General features: G+C 38.6%; 1 protein-coding gene across 4 annotated transcripts in view; it reads right to left on the reverse strand.

Moving 5' to 3' along the window:
* The window catches only part of ATP9B (ATPase phospholipid transporting 9B (putative)), a 302366-nt gene that overhangs the window by 90737 nt on the left and 188151 nt on the right, over positions 1–23478 (reverse strand). For all 4 annotated transcript variants that reach the window (XM_003280182.4, XM_030810244.1, XM_030810246.1 and 1 more), the window contains one exon: positions 7239–7381. In XM_003280182.4, coding sequence (XP_003280230.2) covers positions 7239–7381 — 143 coding nt within the window. The remainder of the gene's footprint in view (positions 1–7238; positions 7382–23478) is intronic.

Here is a 23478-nt window from a genome sequence, read left to right on the forward strand (position 1 = left end):
CAAACTGGGAAAACAGCTTTCCCCTTCATGATGATGCCGTCTTGTGAAACTTACATGTGATTCAATTCTGAACAACATGGCATTTTGGTAATGGATGCTATAATTAAAATGTGAGTCCTAAAAAACCTGTTGTTTTAGTGGGTGTTTTTAGTAACGGCTTTGTTCTACATGAAGACAAAACCTCCCTAACAAAGGAATTAATGTATTGCTTTAATAGGCTGCACCCTGAGTTAAGTTTTAAAATTTATGAGTTCTCTGCAGCATTGTTCTTTAAACAATGGCACTGTCAAATGCAACCAGTGAGAAGATTAAAGTTCTCCCAGCAGATTAAGTACAAATTATCTGTCCTCCTGTTTCAGCATCATTTGTTCATTTATCAGCCGGCGTCGAGTATTTCTGGTCAGTGTCAATATGCTCTGCATCCTTGCAATTCACAGATGTCTACGCTTGTCGAATGAATTGCTTTATGTTTCACGCACTGGTGGCCGCAGATGTGTCACTATAGCAACATCATTAATTTCAGATCTTACCGGAAATGTGCACTCCAATCAAACCTAATTATACCACATTGCTTTCTTGTCCACAAGAAGGAAACTATAATGCAATTATTGGGATACTTCATTTTCTATTCTGCCGTGGCAAATGAGAGAACCACTGTGATGGACGCTTCTTATCCAAAAGCTTATTGATGAAGCACAGACCCCATTTACAATCATGCGAGGGACCACCTTCCAATTATGTTAGTATCATAAGGCTCCTGAGACAGCAGTTCACTCTCCATCACTTCAGCTGAAGCTCAAGGCACTTAGAAGATATCTGCAAACTGCCTTACACCTCAACATGCCTCCTGATACCGAGAACCAGGACGCTTAATAATATCAAACAACCATCCACAGTTACAGAAACTCTGCTGTGACTGAGGACCCCAAGGTGACTGCAAAAGCCTGTCTGACTTCTGATTTACACACTGAAGGGCAGAGCAAAAGAGCAGAATTATTTATATGACTAGAACACGGAATACCAAATAGAAAGATCTTAATTATTTAAGTTCCTGGAATAAAACAACCGATTAGCAGGAAATACATGCACTGGTTTCACCAGGGTACTAGAGGCCTCACAAAGGCAAGGGGGCATAACCAGCTGTTTTCAGAGTTGAGAGTGATTTGTATTTCTCTGTTGGCCTGGGTGCCCCTGTTATCTAGAGCTGTGTAACAAACTATCACAACATTTTAGTGACTGACAACACATTTCTTTTGCCCAGAAGGGTTAAAGGATTTGCCTAACATCACACATAGTTGAGGGGCACCAAGACTCAATCCCGGATTTGATTCCAAAGCCCTTTCCAATTGAGGACATGAAGTACATAGGAAACTAGACAGGAAACTACAGGCACAACTCAGAGACAGTGGAAGAGCTTGGTTCCAGACCTGGGCAATGAAGTGACTATCACAACACAGTAAGCCACGTGAATTTTTGCATTTCCCAGGTCATAGAAAAGTGATGTTTACACTATACTAAGTCTATTACATGTGCAATTAGTAGGATGTCTAAAAAACAATATACCTACCATAATTTTAAAATATTTTAAAAACGTGCTAACAATCATCTGAGCCTTCAGCAACTTTTAATCTTTTTGCTGGTAGAGGGTCTTGTCTTAATGTTGACAGCTGCTGACTGATCAGGGTGGTGGCTGCTGAAGTTTGGACTGGCTGTGGCAATTCCTTAAATAAGACAACAATGAAGTTTGCCACATGAACTGACTCTTCCTTTCACAAAAGATTTCTCCGTAGCATGCAATGTTGTTGGATAGCACTTCACTCACAGAACTTCACTTGAAACGGAAGTCGATGCTCTCAGACCCTGCCACTGCTTTATCAAGTTAGCTTATGGAATCTTCTAAATCCTTGGTTGTCACTTTAGCAACGTTCACAGCATCTTCTCCAGGAGCGGATTCCATTTCAAGAAACTACTTTCTTTGCTCATCCGTAAGATGCAACTCCTCATCTGTTCGAGTTTCATCCTGAGGTTGCCACAGTTCAGTCATCTTCAGGCTCCACTCCTAATTCTCTCACTATTTTCGCCACACCTGCAGCTCCTTCCTCCGCTGAGGTCTCGAAACCTTCAAACAGTCATCCCTGAGGGTTGGAATCAATTTCTTCCAAACCTGTATAAATGGTGACCTCCTCCCAGGAACCACGTATGTTCTTAATGGCAACTGGAATCGTGAATCCTTTCCAGAAAGTTTTCAATGTGATTTGGCCAGATCCGTCAGTAGATCCATTAGTAGAGACAGGGTTTCACCATGTTGGTCAGGCTGGTCTCGAACTCCCGACCTCAGGTGATCCACCTGCCTCGGCCTCCCAAAGTGCTGGGATTACTGGCACGAGCCACTGCGCCCGGCCCAAGATTTTTTTAAAAACTACTGTAATGGTTTTAGGATTGTTAAAACTGTTTCTTCTGAGTCATTTTTAACAGCTTACACTTTTTTTCTGAGAATTTTTCTATTACTCAGCTTTTTAGATTTACTGGTTATAAAACACTGTCATTCTCTTAAAATTTCTTTTAAATATCAGATACATCTGTATCTATGTTTCTCTTCTCTTTTGTAATGTGTTCATGCTTTGTCTTACTTTTTTTTTTTGAAATGGAGTTTCATTCCTGTTGCCCAGGCTGGCATGCAATGGTGCGATCTCGCCTCACCAGGATCTCCGCCTCCCAGGTTCAAATGATTCTCCTGCCTCAGCCTCCTGAGTAGCTAAGACTACAGGCATGCACCACCATGCCCGGCTAATTTTTGTATTTTTAGTAGAGACAGGGTTTCTCCATGTTGGTCAGGCTGGTCTTGAACTCCTGACCTCAGGTGATCCACCCACCTCAGCCTCCCAAAGTGCTGGGATTATGGGTGTGAGTCACTGCGTCTGGCCCACCTTTTCTTACTTTTTAAAGATCAGAATTTTGAAAGTGTGTTTATTTTGTTGTCTTTTCAAAAGTCTGACAGGACATATTAATCCTTGATGGTTTTATCAAGTCACTGCTTTCTGTTGGTGTCTTCTTTCCTTGTATTTTCCTTGAATTTATTTTACTATTCTTGAGTTGGCCATTTAGAAAATTTTTAGGCTTTCTTGTTTTTCTATTTAAAAAAATGAGGGAAAGTTCCTGTAAAACCTTTTTTTTGTACATTCATGGGCTTTGATATAAAGTGATTATATTATTATTTAGTTCTAGGCATTTTTAATCTCTATTATTTTTGGATCTATGCTATTTAAAAGTATATACTTCAATTTCTAAAAATGCAGAGATTTAAAAACTTATTTCTGTTATTAACTTCTAACTCTTATCTCTTTTTTATTGTGATCAGAAATATCCACTCTTTAAAATTTATTGAAATTTGACTCACAGCCTAGTATGTATCAAATTTTTGTGACTTTCTCATACATGTCTGATAAGCACATGTGTTTCTAGTTGTTAGATAAATAATTCTATATATGTCCATAAGATCTAAACTGACAATTATGCTATTCAAATCTTCTGAACTGCCTGCTTGGCTAATCAATAAACAAAAGAGATCTAAACATTTCTTCCTGTGGTTGACAGCAAATAATCAATTTCTCCCTGTATCTTTTTTTTTTTCTTTTTTTTTTTTTTTGAGACAGAGTCTCACTCTGTCGCCCAGGCTGGAGTGCAGTGGCGCAATCTCGGCTCACTGCAAGCTCCGCCTCCTGGGCTCACGTCATTCTCCTGCCTCAGCCTCTCCGAGTAGCTGGGACTACAGGCGCCCGCCACCACGCCCGGCTAATTTTTTTTGTATTTTTAGTAGAGACGGGGTTTCACCGTGGTCTCGATCTCCTGACCTCGTGATCCACCCGCCACGGCCTCCCAAAGTGCTGGGATTACAAGCGTGAGCCACTGCGCCCGGCCCCCTGTATCAATTCTTGCTTTATGTATTGAAGCTATTTTATTAAGTACACAAACATTTTGAATTGAACCTTTTATGTAGTGACCCTCTTTCTTAAATAACGTTTTTCATTTTAAGGTTTATTTTGCTTAATATTAATCAAGGTAGATATACCAGTTTCCTTCTGATTCATATTGGTCTACATGCTTTTTTTAATGTTTCTTTTATTTACAGCTTGATCCTTTATTTTCCTCTAAATATTAAATGGTTTAATCTTTTATGGCTTTTATCTTTATATAAATAAACCTTATTAAATTTTTTTATGTTTCTCTTAGTTCTTGAACATTCTATTTTGAAATCCATCCATGTTTCTGTCAATATCCGTACTCCATTGTCACTGCTATTTAGTATTCAACTGTAAGAACATTCCACAATTTATTGGTCCATTCTATTTTTGATAAACTTTTTTATGTTACATCTAGACAGTTGCTTGCTTTTGTTAAGCATTAGAATGCTATGAATACTCTTATGCATGTCTTCTGGTGTAGATGTGAAAACATTTCTTTAGGGAACAGAAGCAGGAGCAAAACAGCTGGAGAGTAGAACACATGCATATTCAACTTGACTGATGACAGAACACGTGCATTGACTGATGATGCCAAAATGTGTTTTACCAAGTGATGCGCTAACTTAAGTTCCCACCAATAGTGAACAGGAGTTTCTGATTCCTCCTAGGCTTGCAAACACATCACATCTTTATTATGCTAAGATATTCTATTCATGAAGACAGCATGCCTACCTATTTTGGTCTTAAGGGCGTTTTTAAAATTTTAAAATTTTAAAATTTCAAATTTTAAAAACTTACATCCATTTAGGTCTTACGCATTTTTGTTTACATTTATTTTTAATGATTTTATACTTTTTGTTGTTATTCTAACTGGTGTTTTGGTATTAAATGTCCTAATTGTTGCTGGCGTACAGAATTGCCACTGAATTTGGATATTAAGCTCATACATATGAATAAATTCTCTTAAAATTCTGAACATTTTCTTGAAGTTTCTTTTGCTTTTTCTATGAATTTGTTTTCTTTGAGAACAGTATGGTTGTTCATATTTTGTTACTTTGATTTCATGCTGGTGATTCTTCATTTCTGATTATATTTATCAATAAAGACTAAGTTGTTTGTAAAGTAAGCTGGGGTGGGTTTCTTCTGAAGTTCCATAAACCTGTTCCTCCAAAGGGCTGGTTTCCAAATCAAGGGGCTGTCTGTGAACTCTGCGTAAGGGGCAGGGCACATGAACCAGTGAGTGCTTCTCCCCAAAAGCCTCTCCACGTTGGGAAAGCAGTCCTCACAGGTGGCGCATGAGCAGATCCTGGTGGTCACCTGCTCTCACAGGTGCCGCTCACGGTGGCCTGATGGCTTCCCGTGCCGCCCCACACACCTGTCGGCTCCAGGTCTGGGGCTCGTCCACCCTTCGGTTCTGCGGGAAGTTTCTCCCACCCATGTGGGGTCTCCTCAGCAGCCACTGGCAACTTCGGTCTGCTTTGTTCTGCTTTTACCTGCAAACTGATTCCAACTGTTTTCCAGAAATAACTCAATTTCTAGATCCTCTAATATTTTTACTCCTGCTTGTTTTCTGTGTATTACCATGGATTTATTTATTCTTTAAACATTTTTCTGTAGGCTTCATGAGGTTGGGAAGGGAAAATCCTAACACTCTGTCTCAGTCTACCTTTTTGAACCAGAAGCCCCTCAAATTGCTCTCCGAGTCACTGGGATTCATAAACATTGCTCTCTTGGCCAAGTTCCTCAACCTCTCACAAGACAAAGTCTAATGGAACTCAAACACAAATCCAACAACCGAACTTTCAATTACACTAAACTTACAAATTCATCATGAGAGCTGACACAAAGAATATTGAATTTCTAGTTTTGAGATAATAGTATGACTTCCAAAACAGAGACTCCTCAACTTATGATGGGGTTGTGTCCCAAGAGACCCATCCTCAGTAGAAAATGCATTTAATGCATCTCACCTTCCGAATACCATGGCCTAGCCCTGTCTACCTTAACTGTGTCAGAACCCTTATGTTACCTGACAGTTGGGCAAAATCAGCTAACACAAAGAATATCTCATGTAATTTCTTGAATACCGTATTGAAAGTGAAAAAAAGAATTGCTGCACGCATAGTGGAAGTACAGTCCCGAGTGAAGCTACTGCACCACCATCGAGTTCGAGTGAAGCTACCGCACCACTCGATCAAAGTCGCATCAAGTCGAGCGACTGTGAAGCTAGGGACCGTCTGTGTGCCCTTTCCATTCATTCCTCAGGTTCCTGCCTCTGTGTCTTCTATGCACGCAGCTGCTGTGAATGGAGCTTTATTCTTCGGTCTATTCTCCACTATGTATTAGAGACCTATTTTGTTATTTTAATCTGTAACCTGCCACTTTTGCTGTATCTGCAAATATTTGCTTCTTCCTTTAGTCTTATATCTTATTTCTATTTGTCTTGCTGCAATGGCTAGAGCCTCCATTATGAATTTTAAATAACAGTCTTGTTTGCAGATTTCTCTGTCCTCTTGCTGACTATAGTGAGGATTTTTCTACTATTTAATAATTTAAAACTATGTTGAATTTTGTTTGCAACGTATTTTGTTTATCACGCTACATAAGTATTCTTTTATTTTTAGTTCACTAAGAATTACTTGCACTTTAAATTATAAATCAATAAACCAAGGAGGAATTTTAGCTCTCAGATGTGGCTTTGCTTATAGTACCAGATTCCAATTGTTTGTCTTTAATCTGTTGCAGATTGGTAAGAGTTCTTTGATGAAAAAAAGAAGAAAATTAAGTAAGGACAAACAGAATTTTGGTCCTAGAGCTTTAGAGTGGGATAAATAGTCTGTAGTAAAGCTTTTTAGGAGAATGTGAATATTAAATACCAAATTAACATATCTGTTATTTTCTTCTAATAGCTCACAAGTATTATTCTATAATAAACAAACATGGAATTCTTGCTCTTAATAAGCCACTAGGGAGGTGTTATAAAGGCAGTTTAAAAAAAAAAACTGTAAGACTGTAGAAAATTAAAAACACAGAAATATGTTACTTAAAGCTCTAAGAACTTAACATTTTGATAATTCTTATGATACTGTGTATACTAGAAGATGATTAAGCTGTGTGACAGTTTCAAGAGTAGAGCCTGAAAAATTCTAAATACGGATTCAATGATCTGTTCCAATACATACACATATATACATAAACATATATCTATATGCTATGCTATTTTTTATTAAATGTCATTTCGTCCATTCAAAGGTGAACACAGACCATGAACAGTACCTGTTTTGTCTGTCAATAAATACACCAGGCGCCCAAGTTCCTCTGGGATAGTGCTGGTCCGAACGACCGTGCCAGGGATGTTCTCATCTTTCCTCATCATCCATCCATACACCGCTTTGCCCATGTCCAAGTTCACACGCAAACTGCCAAATAAAACCCATTGCAGTGGTTAGTGTGATCCAGACCCAGGCCACACATTCAGGCTCACGGTTCCATATACACGTATTTTTAAATATGCATTATCTTTCATTTTATATGGAAATACATAATATTGGATTTTAGACTTTAAAATAAATGTATTTACTGACATTTAAGTCAACAAACATGTTTACACCCAAGATAATACTTGTAGGTGACAGAAAAATAGGTAACTCCTATTCTGTCCTTCAAGACAGTTTGTAACACCAGATGGGACAGAAAAACAGACTGTTGTGAGTGTGCCTGCATACGCCTGCAAGGGACAACTACCAAAGGCTTCCAGGACAGGGCACACACATGGAGCAAGCAGGGTCCTCCTGCAAATCACCATGGGAAATGGGCCTTAAGGTTTATCCACTTGTTTTACAATGACCAATGGGATATTTCTCGTGTTTCAGGAGCTAAACTGGAAAACAGAACAAATGGGATATGATATGACAAATAAAATGGTATCTGCTAACTATGCGCTGGACTTTTTAGTTATTTTTAAAATTTCATAATTTAAGTCTGTGTAGTAAGACTGCAATTAAAGCACATATGATGAGTCATCTGATTGGGGACAATTCTGCAGAACCCTGCCTGGAGGCAGTGGAGTGGAGCAGAAGGCTGGAACTCTGTAGGCCTGGAAACCTACAGAGCGGCCATGTCAGAACATGCGCTCACATCACATCACTTTAGGGCGCAGGCTCTGCTCATGTGGCTGCTGGCAGTGCAGTTCTTCCTATACAGCAACTCAAAAATGTTCACATGTGTCTAATTTAACCCTGTCAAGAAAGCAGACAGGATGTACTTACACCACAGAGTGAAATTGCTGATATTCAAACAATTTTGACCCAGCAGAATGGCAATTCACATAGTTCAACTATTAATAAGTACACACTCGAAAAATAGTCTTTAGGAATCACAGTCAATGAAGGAAGTCTGTATGTAAGTTAAAGAACATTAAATAATCATACTTTGACTTATCTGTCCATAGAGTTCATATCTTAAAAATTCTATGTACTAGTCAGAAAGTAAGCCTTTGACAATTACACAGCTTTTTAAACCAGCACCTCACCATCTTTCGCTATTTAAAATACAAACTAATCAAAGACACAAGCACTAAGCGAAGATGACTCAAAGCTCCCCTGCAAGATGACACTCAAGGCCGGACACAGCACCCACTTGGCCTCTTGGTGCAGGACGGCTGCAGCTCCCTGGCGAGGAGGGCTGGCTGGCCATGCTGACGCTTGCAAGTTACCCACCTGTATGCCTCCAGTGCCTCCTACTAACAAATGGGCTAGAGACGAAACCTTTATCAGCTGTGCTGAAGACTGTGTGAACTACTGCCTGCCAAATGTTCAGAGGAGTGTTTGACAGGCAGGAAAGGCTCAGGAAAAGCTAAGGACATTCCTGCAAATGGTTACTAAATAGCAAGGCTGTTCCACATGAGTTTAGGGTGAGTGGGAGGTTTGAAGAAGGAAAAGAAAACACATTTACATGAACTCTTCTTTGATTTGGGCTTTGGAGAAAGATTCTCTGTGAATCAGAAAAAGAAAGTGGAAGTCATGGGCCACTTAGCTAAAATGTTAGCAATACTCAAGAGGGAAGGAGGCAGGCAAGAGGCAAGGTGGCCAAGAAATGACTGCCTTCCTGTACAGAGGAGGGGAAAAGGGCTTGAAAGGGGGATTTGACTTCCTATTAAGCTTTTCATGGCTCTGATTCTTTGGCTTGGATATCTGCACTTTGGAAAACATGGCCTTCTATCTGTGTGCTGTGTTCTTTCAGATTTGTGTCATACTGTTTTGAAGAGTGCCAGCCTGCCTCGGCTACTATAATGCAAATGGGTTTCTGCTGTTAGCTGGGAATTTCTGAAGAGCTTGCAGTTGGCCACTGGGCTCAGGGTGGCGGAAGCCAAAGGACCATGATGGCTCTTTTGGGCGCTGCTCCTCAATCACGAGGGGCCTATGGCTCATGGAACCATTGCTGTGGTTACAGACTTAGGCGGAGCTGTTGTATCATGGAATATTAAGTTATTTCATGGAATATAATAATTACCACTGAAATATGGTAAGTTGAATACGAGTGCTCTTGGCAGATTGTATAAAGTAGTAGCTACTCATGAAAAGGTGAGAGATCATCTTCAGGATGAAAAAAATAAGTGGAACCACTGCAGGACGCAAGTTTACAGCTTACTAGCGAAAGATCACTGAGTACACTATACCCGACTTCAATTAAGACAATAATGCCACATAGGGAGTATGTAATACCACACAGAGCACGTATAATACCACACGGGTTGCATATAATACCACACAGGACGCATCTAATACCACATAGGGAGTATGTAATACCACACAGAGCACATATAATACGCACGGGTTGCATATAATACCACACAGAGTGCATCTAATACCACATAGGGAGTATGTAATACCACACAGAGCACATATAATACCACACGGGTTGCATATAATACCACACAGGACGCATCTAATACCACATAGGGAGTATGTAATACCACACAGAGCACATATAATACCACACGGGTTGCATAGAATACCACACAGGAGCATCTAATACCACATAGGGAGTATGTAATACCACACAGAGCACATATAATACCACACGGGTTGCATAGAATACCACACAGGACGCATCTAATACCACATAGGGAGTATGTAATACCACACAGAGCACATATAATACCGCACGGGTTGCATATAATACCACACAGAGTGCATCTAATACCACATAGGGAGTATGTAATACCACACAGAGCACATATAATACCACACGGGTTGCATATAATACCACACAGGAGCATCTAATACCACATAGGGAGTATGTAATACCACACAGAGCACATATAATACCACACGGGTTGCAAAGAATACCACACAGGAGCATCTAATACCACATAGGGAGTATGTAATACCACACAGAGCACGTATAATACTGCACAGGTTGCATATAATACCACACAGGATGCATCTAATACCACATAGGGAGTATGTAATACTACATAGGATGCATATACTACCAAATAGGGCACATATACTACCACATGGGGTATTTAATACCACATATGGAGTATATAACAACACATAGGGAGAATTTAATACTACATACAGACAGCTTATATGCATGTGATTCACATATACTTTGATTGTTAATACAGCAATTTCCTCTGTAACATTAAAAATCTCCACGATGCTCAGATTTCAAACACTAAGTTGGCAGAGTATAACTATCACTGCTGCATTATGTGTAATTTTTAGTAATGTTCTAATTTTATAGAATTTTAAAACTTGGATCTCTACTCGGCTGTAAAGTACTATACTGTAACATAATATGTCACCCCCTCAATATATATTAAACCTAGTATTTTGAGAAGAATTATAGAAATAGATTATAAAGTAATAAATACCAGCTATATTTTAAGCTAATTTTATTGCTAATTTAGCAACCGTGAAATTGTTACCAAGAGACCTGTTCCAGATAAGTGGAAAAAGGTACCTGTCATTTCAGACAGTTAACTGAAACAAAAGGCAGTCATGACTTTTATGCAATATGAAAAATGAAATAAATTATATTAAATAAATATTGTGTTCAGCAATGTTAGGAGTAGGAAGATATATGAACCTGTTTTATGCTACAGAAGAAAGCATTCGTAAATCTCAGAATGTCAGATCTCTTAATGATAGCTCCCTGTCCAAATAGTTCCTTCTGCTCCACAGCTACAAAAGTGTCTGAGGAGGTAACTTGGACTCTGAATAAATTTGAAGTGTGTTTTCCTAAAATATACCATGCAATCTTATTTAGGCACCATGATGTTTGCTACATTTAAGCTCTAATTTGTTATAATTAAACCTGCAGCATTTATGACTACCAGGTGAACCCAGTCCCACAACTTGTCTGAGAATCACAGGAGATTCTCCTCAGGGAATGAATCTACCTGAAATAATTCACATTGCATTCCTCCGTCAGACTTATTTTTTGGATTCTAATCTGAGCAAAATGAAACAGAAGTCATTTACATCTGAATTTTTATCAAAAAAATTAAAATCTTTTCCTATAACTTATAAAGCTGAAAGGACACAGAGGCCATTTGATCTGAATTTTTCCCAACACTTGTCACTCTGTGAAATATTTAAATTTTTCATGACACATCAGGGAGGCAGGGGCTGGCACCCAAACATTCTCCCTGGGTGAATCCCACCAGTGTGATCCATGGTGGAGACAAGACTCAAAATGTCTAGGCCTAGTTTAGACCTCTCTCTGGGCTTCAGATTGACATGTGTTCTATTTCCTATGAGATATCTCAGATTTATCATAAACACCCTGAAATGAATAGATACACAATGGGTGTTAACATTCCTACGTCCTCTCCTTATGGGCCAAACAAAATAAAACGTGCACATGTACTCTTCCTCGGTGTGGAAAGTTTCTCCATCATAACGACTGGCACGGCCACCTGCCACTGCAGCCAGACACCGGGAGTAATCCAATTCCCTTTTCCTTCCAATGCCTGCATCCAGATAATCAAGAACTCCTGCCAGTTCAACCTCCTAAGTTCCACAGCCACTGGCCTTCCATGCTTTGCAGGGAGGAAGCATAGGTAACTGTGTTTTACCTGTATTGATTCCTAATTTTCAAACCTTCTTAGACCAGTGACAGACTTGATCTTTCTGAGCCTCAGTAACAGCATCTATAGAGTGCCATGGTCATTGTGTGGATTAGGAATGATGCATAAAAGAAGGTGACTGAGAGTTACAGTGGAGCAGGTAATCAATGACAGGAAATGATTACTGATCTGAAGAGTTAGAGGGTTTACGGCAAATGAAGAGCCTGAGCTATAGTGGAGAGGACTCACAGAGAGGAGCATATCTGTGCAGGATTCAGTGGCGGGAGCTCAAGGAGAGGAGCGTATCCGTGCAGGATTCAGTGGCGGGAGCTCAAGGAGAGGAGCGTATCTGTGCAGGATTCAGGGAAGGCTCCGGGGTGCAGATGTGCACCAGGCACATCATACATACACGCATACAGTGCATCAGGCATGCACAGACACACAGCTTACACATGCTGTGTTGCTGGAACAAAGGCAGAGATACACCCTAAACATGGAAGCATGCTATTTGATCTGCATCCACTGCACAAGATGTAAGGACAAACAAATGTAGTCTTGGGTCCTAAGCACAGAAAATACAGCAGAGTGAACAGGCAACCTACAAAATGGGAGAAAATTTTTGCAATCTACTCACCTGACAAAAGGCTAATATCCAAAATCTACAATGAACTCAAAGAAATTTAAAAGAAAAAAACAAACAACCCCATCAACAAGTGGGCGAAGGATATGAACAGACACTTCTCAAAAGAAGACATTTATGCAGCCAAAAGACACATAAAAAAATGCTCATCATCACTGGCCATCAGAGAAATGCAAATCAAAACCACAATGAGATACCATCTCTCACCAGTTAGAATGGCCATCATTAAAAAGTCAGGAAACAACAGGTGCTGGAGAGGATGTGGAGAAACAGGAACACTTTTACACTGTTGGTGGGACTGTAAACTAGTTCAACCATTGTGGAAGTCAGTGTGGCGATTCCTCAGGGATCTAGAACTAGAAATATCATTTGACCCAGCCATCCCATTACTGGGTGTATACCCAAAGGATTTTAAATCATGCTGCTATAAAGACACATGCACACGTATGTTTATTGCGGCACTATTCACAATAGCAAAGACTTGGAACCAACCCAAATGTCCATCAGTGACAGACTGGATTAAGAAAATGTTGCACATATACACCATAGAATACTATGCAGCCATAAAAAATGATGAGTTCATGTCCTTTGTAGGGACATGAAGCTGGAAACCATCATTCTCAGCAAACTATCGCAAGGACAAAAAACCAAACACCGCATGTTCTCACTCATAGGTGGGAATTGAACAATGAGAACACATGGACACAGGAAGGGGAACATCACACACCGGGGCCTGTTGTGGGGTGGGGGGCTGGGGGAGGGATAGCATTAGGAGATATACCTAATGTAAATGATGAGTTAATGGGTGCAGCACACCAACATGACACATGTATACATACGTAACAAACCTGCACATTGTGCACATGTACCCTAAAACTTAAAGTATAATAATAATAATAATAATAATAAAGAAAATACAGCAAAGTATTACAGAAAGTCATTTAAACTGGTGTAAGCAAAATTCTAAATCCCATTATAATGTTTCTGAGTGGGTGTGGGAGGATTGGAGATTTGCAATAAAGTGGTGTTTTAGGAAGAGTGAGCTGAGTACCAGCTTTGAAGATGAGCTGAATCAAAGACCAGAGGCAAGTGGCAAGCAAAAGACAGTCCCTGCTGCACATGCAGCTCACAGGGGCCGGTCTTCAGTGCAGCCAACTCCCGGCCTTCTGCTTAGACTGACGGTGGCCCCCAGGACCAGGTGCTGTGGCAACTGGGAAACAGAGTGCTTCAGGGCTTCCCTCACACTCAGGACTCTTCCGACTTTCATGTGGGAAGTCACTGTGAAATACACACAGGGGCCTATGCCTGACCTTTGGGGACAAATGGGGTTTCATTCCCCAGGCAAGCCGAAGAACACTGTTTGAAAAGTACTCTGGTTGGTTGAGAATGAATCAAAATTGGAAACTCAGGAATGGGGAAAGGTGAGCACCGAGATTAATGACTCCATGTTGTTAAGCAAACATGGGTACCAACCTGAAAAGATGGCCATCATTGCTTGTTGAAAATAAGATTTCCATATTAAAAGGAAATAACTATAAAATTAGGGTTTGCAGATACAGATTAAATGATCAAATAATAGGAAGTACAAAGGAGAAAAAAAGAATAAATGAAGATTAAACTCCTCATTATATTTAAGAGGAGTCACAGGTTATTATTTGGTTCTTGACTTTGATATTTGAAATCAAAGTTTAAATATGTATTTGATAAAGTCAAGCAGTGGAAAATTTTAAGAGAGTTTTGCAATTTTCAAATAATTTAAAAATTTTAAAGTAAAATACATTCTGTACAGCAGTACAAATATATACACAGTACACACACACACACACACACACACAGTTGCCACATAGAATACATGAATGTGTGCATATAAATAGAAATGAACGCACAAGAATGCAGGAGCAAGGCTGAACATCTACGTCAGGACTGTGAAAGGAAGAAGTATTCCTATTAAAGGCTAGCACTTTTAGTTTGAAAATAAATAAAATAAATACCGATTTCTGCAATTTCAGAGCTACACCTTAAAACAACATGTCTCTAAAAGGCTAAGAATAAAGGAATGGCAAAGATAAAAGGCAAATCCCCCAAAACCAGGCAGGCTGGGATTATGTTAAGTACTAATAACAAAGCTAACCAGGCAAAAGGAAGCCAGTTAAAGGCCGCAAGGAGGATAAGCAGGAGCTTTTCAAGGTTAGAAAAGCTTAGTTTTCTATCCAATGGTAACACTAACCTCAGTAAAACTATGGAGGCAAGGATGCGCCTCAGGGAAGGCAGGGCCAGCAGGCGCAGGTCAGTGAGCCTGCTTATGGAGCTGAAGTCAGGTTCACGTTTCCTGAACACATTTCCAGTGACTTGGAATCTTGAATGAAGATGCTCCAAGACAGAGGGTATCTCCAAGTACACAGCAGAAGCAAGTGTGTAATGTCTTAGGAAATGAACCTCCATCTTTGTTCCCAAATGTTCCTATAATTAGTTTTTCAAATATGATTACCAAAAACACCTACCGTAACAACAAACACTACCACATAACACAGAGCAAAACAAGACACCATAAGCAAGAGCCAGAAGACCACAATACAACATAAAAAGATTGACCAAGGTATCCGATATTGATACAGATTATAAAACAAACAGATACATAAAGAAAATTTTTAAATGTTTGTGTGGAATAGGCAACTTTAAAAATGAGATAATCAATGTGATAAAGAAACCAACCACAATTTTTAGAACTAAGAAATATCAATAATTAAAATTAAGAAATTCCTTAGTTTAACAGCTGATTACACACAGTCAAAGAATGAGTAACTTGTTAGACAGGTCAGTGAGGATGATACAAAATGAACCATGCAAGCAAAAAGAGCGGAAAGTGCAGCAGCGAGAGCAGCAGAAAGAAAGGCGCGGCGAGGACAGCGACCAAGCCCTGACCTCATGTCCTGCGTGGGGACACAGTGAGGACATCGACCAAGCCCTGACCCCATGTCCCAGAGCAGGACGTGACAGGCGGGGACGGGGCAGCATCTGAAGAGATGATGGCGGACTTTCTAGAATGAATAAAAGAATCTAGAGTCAAGAAGCCCAACAAATCCTAAGTACTGTTTAAAAAGAAACATCGTACCTCGACACATTATGTAGGGTAGAGCGTACAATGCCACCAATGAGGAGAGAATGGAAAAGCGGCTGGAAGAGATGGAAGGACCCAAAGAAGTAAAATCTTAAAAGCAATAACAGAAGACAAAAAAGAAAGGTGACAGCCTAGAATTCTATACCCAATGAAACTATTTTCCAAGAAGGATGGCCAAGCGAGAATTGAGAGTTCAGAACAGACCAGCACCAAAAGTACAAAAAGTGAACACATTTCTGATAGAAGGCAAATTATTCTACATAGAAGGTCTAAGATGCAAGAAGACATTACGAGCCGAAACATGGATAAACCAAAATGATAGAGAATGTATAAACAAAATCAGTGATATTGTTAGGTTTAAGAACAACCAGGGTTTTCTTTGGGGTTTAAGAACAACTAGAATTAAAATAAATGACAAAAATGGTGTTAAGTCCAGAAGGGAGCAAATTAAGTTAAATGCTTAAGGGAACTGACTTTTAACTCTGATAAGAAGGTTTTTAACTTCTAGGGTAACTAGTAAAAGAACAGAAACCACTTACGTAACTTGTAAACTGCTGGAGAAAAAAGTTGCATTACCAAAAAATAATAAAATGGCAAGAAAGCAGAAAAATATTGAACAGGTAAGTCATATTAAAAGCACAAAATAAAACAGCAGATTAAAACTAAAAATATAAACAGTATTATAATAATTGCATATGCACTACTCTAGTCAAAAATTATCAGTTAGATAAAAAACTAATTACAAGATGCCACGCTAATACAAGATGTATGCTAATTACAAGAGACACATAAAAATAAATATACAGAGAACTTGAAAGTAAAAAGATGGAAAAAGATATGCCGAAGAAATTAAAGACAGCTGGCATTGCTACATTAACACAAAACAAAGTAGAATTTAATGCAGAAAGCTTTAGTAGAGATAAAGAAAGTCACTTTATAATGAGAAACTGCTTAATTCACTAGGAATAGATAACAATTTAAATTTGTATGCATCCAATATCAAAGCCACAAAACATAAAATACTAAAAATAAACAGAATTCCAAAGAAACATAGACAAATTCACAATAATGATGAGAGATTTTGACAAATTTCAGCAACTTTTATGAAAGAGAAAAACCCTAGTGGTAGACAGAAACTGAAAGATAAGATTAAGAATCTTGATCTGATCACACAGATGAAATCCTGTGACCAACAATTGGGAATGCAAGTTGTTTTGAAGCACACACAGAATGTTTATAAAAATGGACTAAATATTGGACCCTAGAACAAGTCTCAACACATGTCATAGATCTGAAGTTAAAAAGGTATGTTCTCTGAGAAAAATACAATCAAACTAAAAATGAACAAAGATGCATTATAAATTTCTCAACTATGCTTATAAATTAAGAAATAAGTTTGTAATAAGTATGGGTCAAAGACGAAATCACGTCAAAATTAAAATATTCTGCACTTAACAATAACAAAAATACTACATATGAAAACTTTTGAAATGCAACCAAAGTAGTACTTATAGAAAAATTTATAGCCTCCAATACATATATTCGCAAAGGGGGGAAAAGGTGAAACTCATCAAGGAGGAAATAGACAAGTAAGAAAATATTAATGAAATAGAAAAATAATACACATCACAAAGAATCCATAAAGACAACAGTAGGTATTTCCGTAAGAAATGAAAGCTGGCAAACCTATTGGAAGAGTGGTCAGGAAAAAAAAGAAAGCAGAAAGGGCAGAAATAACAAGTATGAAGAATTAAAAAGGTTCATATCACAGATCCTACGTATGTCAGGGATAACAGGAAAATATGAACAAACTGTTGTAAATAAAACTGAAAATTTAAATACTTGATTACGAATTGAAAACTATAACTTTGCAAAACTGACTCAAGAAATTAAAAACTTGAATAGTCCTATACCTAAATAGTCCCATAACTAAATCAAATGTGTAAAAATGTTTCCAGAGTAAAAAGTAGAGGCTCACATGGCCTTCTTCTTATGTAAATGTTCAAGAAATAAACAATTCCAATTTTAGATAAATTATTTTAAAGAAAATGAGAAAAAAATGTTTTTATGAGACTAGCATAATCCAGATACCAAACTCCACAAAAATGGTATGAAAAATAAAAAACACATGTCAATTTCATTCCTGTAAATCAATGTAAAAATCTCACAGCAAATACAAGCAAATGGAATCTAATAATAAACAAAATATTAATATACCATGATCATGTTGGGGTTTTGTCCCCAGAAATACAAGGTTGGTATGACACTAGAAAGTCAATCAGTATAATTTACCATGTTAATACATTAAAGAAGAAAAATTTAAAGATGAAAAATCCTCAATAGATTTAGAAAAATATTTCCTAAAATACTTTCATGATTTAAAACAACTTTTAGCAAAATAGGAATAGAAAAATGTCCTTAAGGTATTAAAAGGCTTCTATAAACAAACTTATAGCATACTTAAATGACAAACTGTTGAAAGTTTTGCCTTTGAGGATGGGAACAAAAGAAGAATGTTTATTATATAATCACTTTTCTTTAACAACATACTGAAGATCTTTGCTGCAGGAACAAGGAAAAGAAATAAATGGTGCAAAGAACTGGAACAAAAAAAAGCTGTTATTATTTACTGATGATAATATACAGTAAAAATTTAATACACCTAGATTAATAACTAAAATCAATAGGATTTTTACCAAGAGTGATAGTCAATAATTTTATAAAAATTAATTTTATTTCTTTACATCAGCAAAAAGAGAGGAAATGGTTCTTCTAAGAACGACATTTACAACATCGTTTTAAAAACCCCAAGCATCTTAAGAACTGCTCTAACAAAATTTGAGGAGACTGATTTTAGAGGAGACCTAAATAAAATTGAGAGATACACCATATTCATGGCCAAGAAGAGCTAAAACACTCTTTAAAGAACACAAGGATGAATGAAACAGAACAGAGAACCCAGAAATCAGACTGCACACTTACAACCATCTGATCTTCCACAAACCTGACAAAAACAAGAAATGAGAAAAGGACTCTCTATTCAATAAATGGTGCTGAGGTAACTGGCTGGCCATTTGCAGAAGAGAGAAACTGGACCCCTTCTTTACACCATATACAAAAATGAACTCAAGATGAATTAAAGACTTAAATGCAAAACCCCAAACCATAAAAATCCTGGAAGACAACCTAGGCAGTGACATTAAGGACACAAGCATGGGTGAAGATTTTATGACAGAGACATTAAGGACACAGGCATGGGTGAAGATTTTATGATGAAGACACCAAAAGCAACTGCAACAAAAGCAAAAATTGACAAATGAGATCTCAATAAACTGAAGAATCTCTGCACATCAAAAGAAACTTATCATTAGAGTGAACAGACAACCTACAGAATGGGAGAAAATTTTTTGCAAACTACACGTCTGACAAAGGTTTAATATCCAGCATCTAAAAGGGACTTAAACAAATTTACAAGAAAAAAAACTAACAACCCCACTAAAAAGCAGGCAAAGGACAAAAAGACACTTTTCAAAAGAAGACAAACATGTGGCCAACAATCATATGAAAAAAAGCTCAACATCGGGCCTGGCGTGGTGGCTCACGCTTGTAATCCCAGAACTTTGGGAGGTGGAGGCAGGCGGATCATGAGGTCAGGAGTTCGAGACCAGCCTGACCAACATGGAATAAACCTAAATGCCCATCAATGACAGACTGGATAAAGAAAATGTGGTACATCTACATCATAGAATACCATACAGCCATAAAAAAGAATGAGATTGTGTCCTTTGCAGGAACATGGATGGAACTGGAGGCCATTATCCTTAGCAAACTATCGCAGAAACAGAAAACCAAATACCACATGTCCTCACTTAAAACTGGGAGCTAAATGGTGAGAACACACTAAATGTGAGAACACACAGAGGAGAACAACGCACACTGGGGCTTATGGGAGGCTGGAGGGTGGGAGGAGGAAGAGTATCAGCAAAAATAATTAATGAGTACTAGGCTTAATACCTGGGTGATGAAATAATCTGTACAACGAACCCCCATGACACAAGTTGGCCTATATCACAAATCTGCACATGAGGATAGGCTTGTTCTGTCAAACATCAAACTATTATAAAAGTCTGTTAACTTTTATAATACAAACTTTTATAATAATACAAAAACAGTCCAAGGGAACAGAACAGGTAACCAAAACAGGCCCACGTGTATACAAATGCTTGGCACATGGCAGACAGGTCACTAGATCACTGGGAAAAGTCTTTTCTGTAACTGGTGCTGAGACAATTGGTTTGCAGAAATATGGTATTTAAAAACCGTACTTCACACCATATATATATATATAAAACACTTATAGTGGTCAAAGGAAAAACAGTTAAGCTTCTAGAAGATAATGTAAGAAGAGAGTTTCATCTCCTTGGTGTAGGGAAGGATTTTTTTAAACAACATAAAAAGTGATAACAAACAAAAAAAACCTCATGTATTTGGCATGTAAAATCAATAACTGTTTTTTCATAATTTCACCAATGGGTGAGTAAAAAGTCAAAGTACAGATTGAGAAAGATATCAGCAAACATAAGCCGAGAAAGCCTTGGCATCTAAAATATATAAATAACTGCACGCTGCTCAGAACACCAGACAAAAGACTTAGAAAGTTCACAAAAGAGAAAATCTAAATAGCTAATATATATGGGCATAATTGTTTAGTCTCACTATCAATCTGGGAAATGATCATTAAAACTGCAATGAGAAGCCCACTTATACTAAGTGTTGCTGAGGATGTGAACTATTCTCCACATTGATGTTGGAATGGTAAATTGGTACAACCACTTTGAAAAACAGTTAAACATTATCTGGTAAATTTGGCAAATAACACAGCTAAGTAGTGCTGCTCCTAGATATCTTTTTTTTTCCTTTCCGTTTTTTGTTTTTTTTTTTTTTGAGACAGAGTCTCGCACTGTCACCTGGGCTGGAGTGCAGTGGCGCGATCTTGGCTCACTGCAACCTCTGCCTTCCAGGTTGATGCCATTCTCCTGCCTCAGCCTCCCGAGTAGCTGGGACTACAGGCACCCGCCACCACGCCCGGCTAATTTTTTGTATTTTTTAGTAGAGACGGGGTTTCACCGTGTTAGCCAGGATGGTCTCGATCTCCTGACCTCGTGATCCGCCCGCCTCGGCCTCCCAAAGTGCTGGGATTACAGGCATGAGCCACTGTACCACGCCCGGCCTGCTCTTAGATATCTTATACCAGGGTGCTAATGTGTGGAGTACACATTCATGGAATGTTAATAGCAGCACTGCTGCTCATTGTAAAAAAACTGGAAGCAACCCAAACCCCAAAACAGCGGAAAGGATCACTGAATACAATGGAGTGTGCTCATGCAAGAATGACAAGCTGCAAGAAACGAGAAGAGGACAACACAACCTTCTGTACGCAGCCATGTAAAACAAAAGGAGTAAGACAAAAAGAAAACATCCAGTATGATTTCAATTATAGAAACTAGCAAAACAGGAAAAACTAATTCACAGCTGACCCTCAAACAACACAGGTTTGAACTGTGCAAGTCCTCTCAGATATGGACTCTTTTTAGTAAGCCAAGTGAACCCTCGTATCTGAGGGCTCTGCACCTGCAACCAAACATGCATCAAAACACAATATTCCCGGGAGGCGAACCCCACAGACATGGAGGGTCCACTTGTCCTACGGGTAGGTTTTGCAGGGCCCACCATGGGACTTGCGTATGCGTGGGTTCTGGTATCCATGGAGGGTGCTGGAACCAATCCCCCATGGGTACCAACAGATGACTGCATATATTTATATATGCAATTTTTAGGTGGCAAACCTTTAGGAAAAGCAAGAAGTTAACCATAAAAGCACATTCCATAATGTATACATATACCAAAACATTACATTGTATCTCATAAATATATATAATTGTCTATTAAAAATGAAATAAAAATTGTAAAGCCCACACATTTCAAAATAAAACAATGCTCAAAGGCTGCTGAAGTAGCTTGTGCAACACAAAGTAGTAACTTTTTTGATAGATTAAAATAAATTTGTTAACCATAATTTTTTTAAAGCCAAGACAGTGATTATTTCAAAAGAAATGGAATGAATTGTGCAAAAATATATTTTCTAAGCCAATATAAAAACTGGCACATAATTCATGCTATAACTAATGAGAGATTTATACAGAAAAAGTATAAAAGGAAACATCTTAAGCGTGTATGGCACCTTAACTCTGAAAGTGCGTGAAGATACGGGTGCTAAGTCTAGATGGTTTTTGCAGCCACGCTGGACCCTCAGGGTTCGTGTATGGAATCCCCGCATATGTACCACGTAAACGGGATGGACTGTGGTATTAGAAAAGCAGTATTAACCAGGTTTCCTGTCACAGCATCTCCACTGACTTTAAAATCTGGAAAACATGCTTCATCATAGAAATGTTTCAAATTGTTTCCCCAAATAATCTTAGAAACCTCTTCATTTTTCTGAATTTTCTGAATTCGAATAAGTGAACTAGAAAAAGGGGCCCTTTAGCCAAAATTACTTCTAAACTATGCCCGTTTTCTATCAAACGACTTCTCTGTTCCCCAGCACTATTTCCACAATTAGAGGCAATAAGGTTTGTATATATAAAATAAAACTTTGTTTTATTTCAACTTTATATAAAACTTTATATAAACTTTAGATAAAACTAGTGATGAGAGTTCATGAATTAGCCATGCTCAGTAACTAAAAACTTTAAATAAACATAAATTATAGAAAAGTATTTTTTTTCCTAAAGAAAAATATATTAAAAAAAAAAACTCTAAACAAACTTGAACGTTTAGGGATGGTTTTTGGCTTTTGTTGAGGGCTAGGTTGTGGGGAGAGGAGGAGGAATTAATTGAAAGTTTTAGATAATTTTTACTTCTATGGAGAGAAAAAGCAAGGAAAGGGAAGGGAGGGAGGGAGGGGAGCAGGGTGTCCAGATGCAGACGCTGAGGACTGAGCTGCAGGGCCCCAAGGGTGCACGCCATTCATCCCTGCACCCTCACACACAGCAGCATGGGGCGTGTACTGAGCTGAATGGCCCATCACAACACCTTCCCAAAAGCACATACTCGGATGTTGAGTAAATGAAGAACTGTTACACATTCAACCAAGTGTTCAGCAGGCAGAAGGCTGAGTTGCCTATTAAAAAGTGAGAGCTTAGCAGGACAAGAAGACATCCTCCCACAACACTTGACCAACAACAGGCAGAAAGGAAACACTCCTGAATATTGGGAAACTGAACTGTTTCTTACAAGCAAATCAGTAGCCATGGAGCACTGCAGCATCTCACCCTTCCTGACGCTACCTTGCCAAGAGCAGGGGATGAAGCATTTTGTAAAAAATGACTCTATGTGGTGTACTGGTTTCTTAAAGATGCCATCACTAGATGTCTTAAAGCAACAGAATTTTATTTTCTCACCATCTGGAAGGTGTGGGCAGAGCTGTTTCCTCCTGGACTGGTCGGGGGTGGGGGGTGGGGGGTGGGGAGGGTGGAGGTGGGCTGCTCTGCCTCTCTCCAGCTCTGGGTCTGCTCACAGTCCTTGGCGTGCCCTGGCTCGTAGAGGCATCATTCCAGTTTCTGCCACTGTCTTCACCTCACCTTCTCCTTGGCATATTCCCACTCCTTTGATTACA

Source organism: Nomascus leucogenys, chromosome 4, assembly GCF_006542625.1.
Source record: "Nomascus leucogenys isolate Asia chromosome 4, Asia_NLE_v1, whole genome shotgun sequence".
Lineage (NCBI taxonomy): Eukaryota > Metazoa > Chordata > Mammalia > Primates > Hylobatidae > Nomascus > Nomascus leucogenys.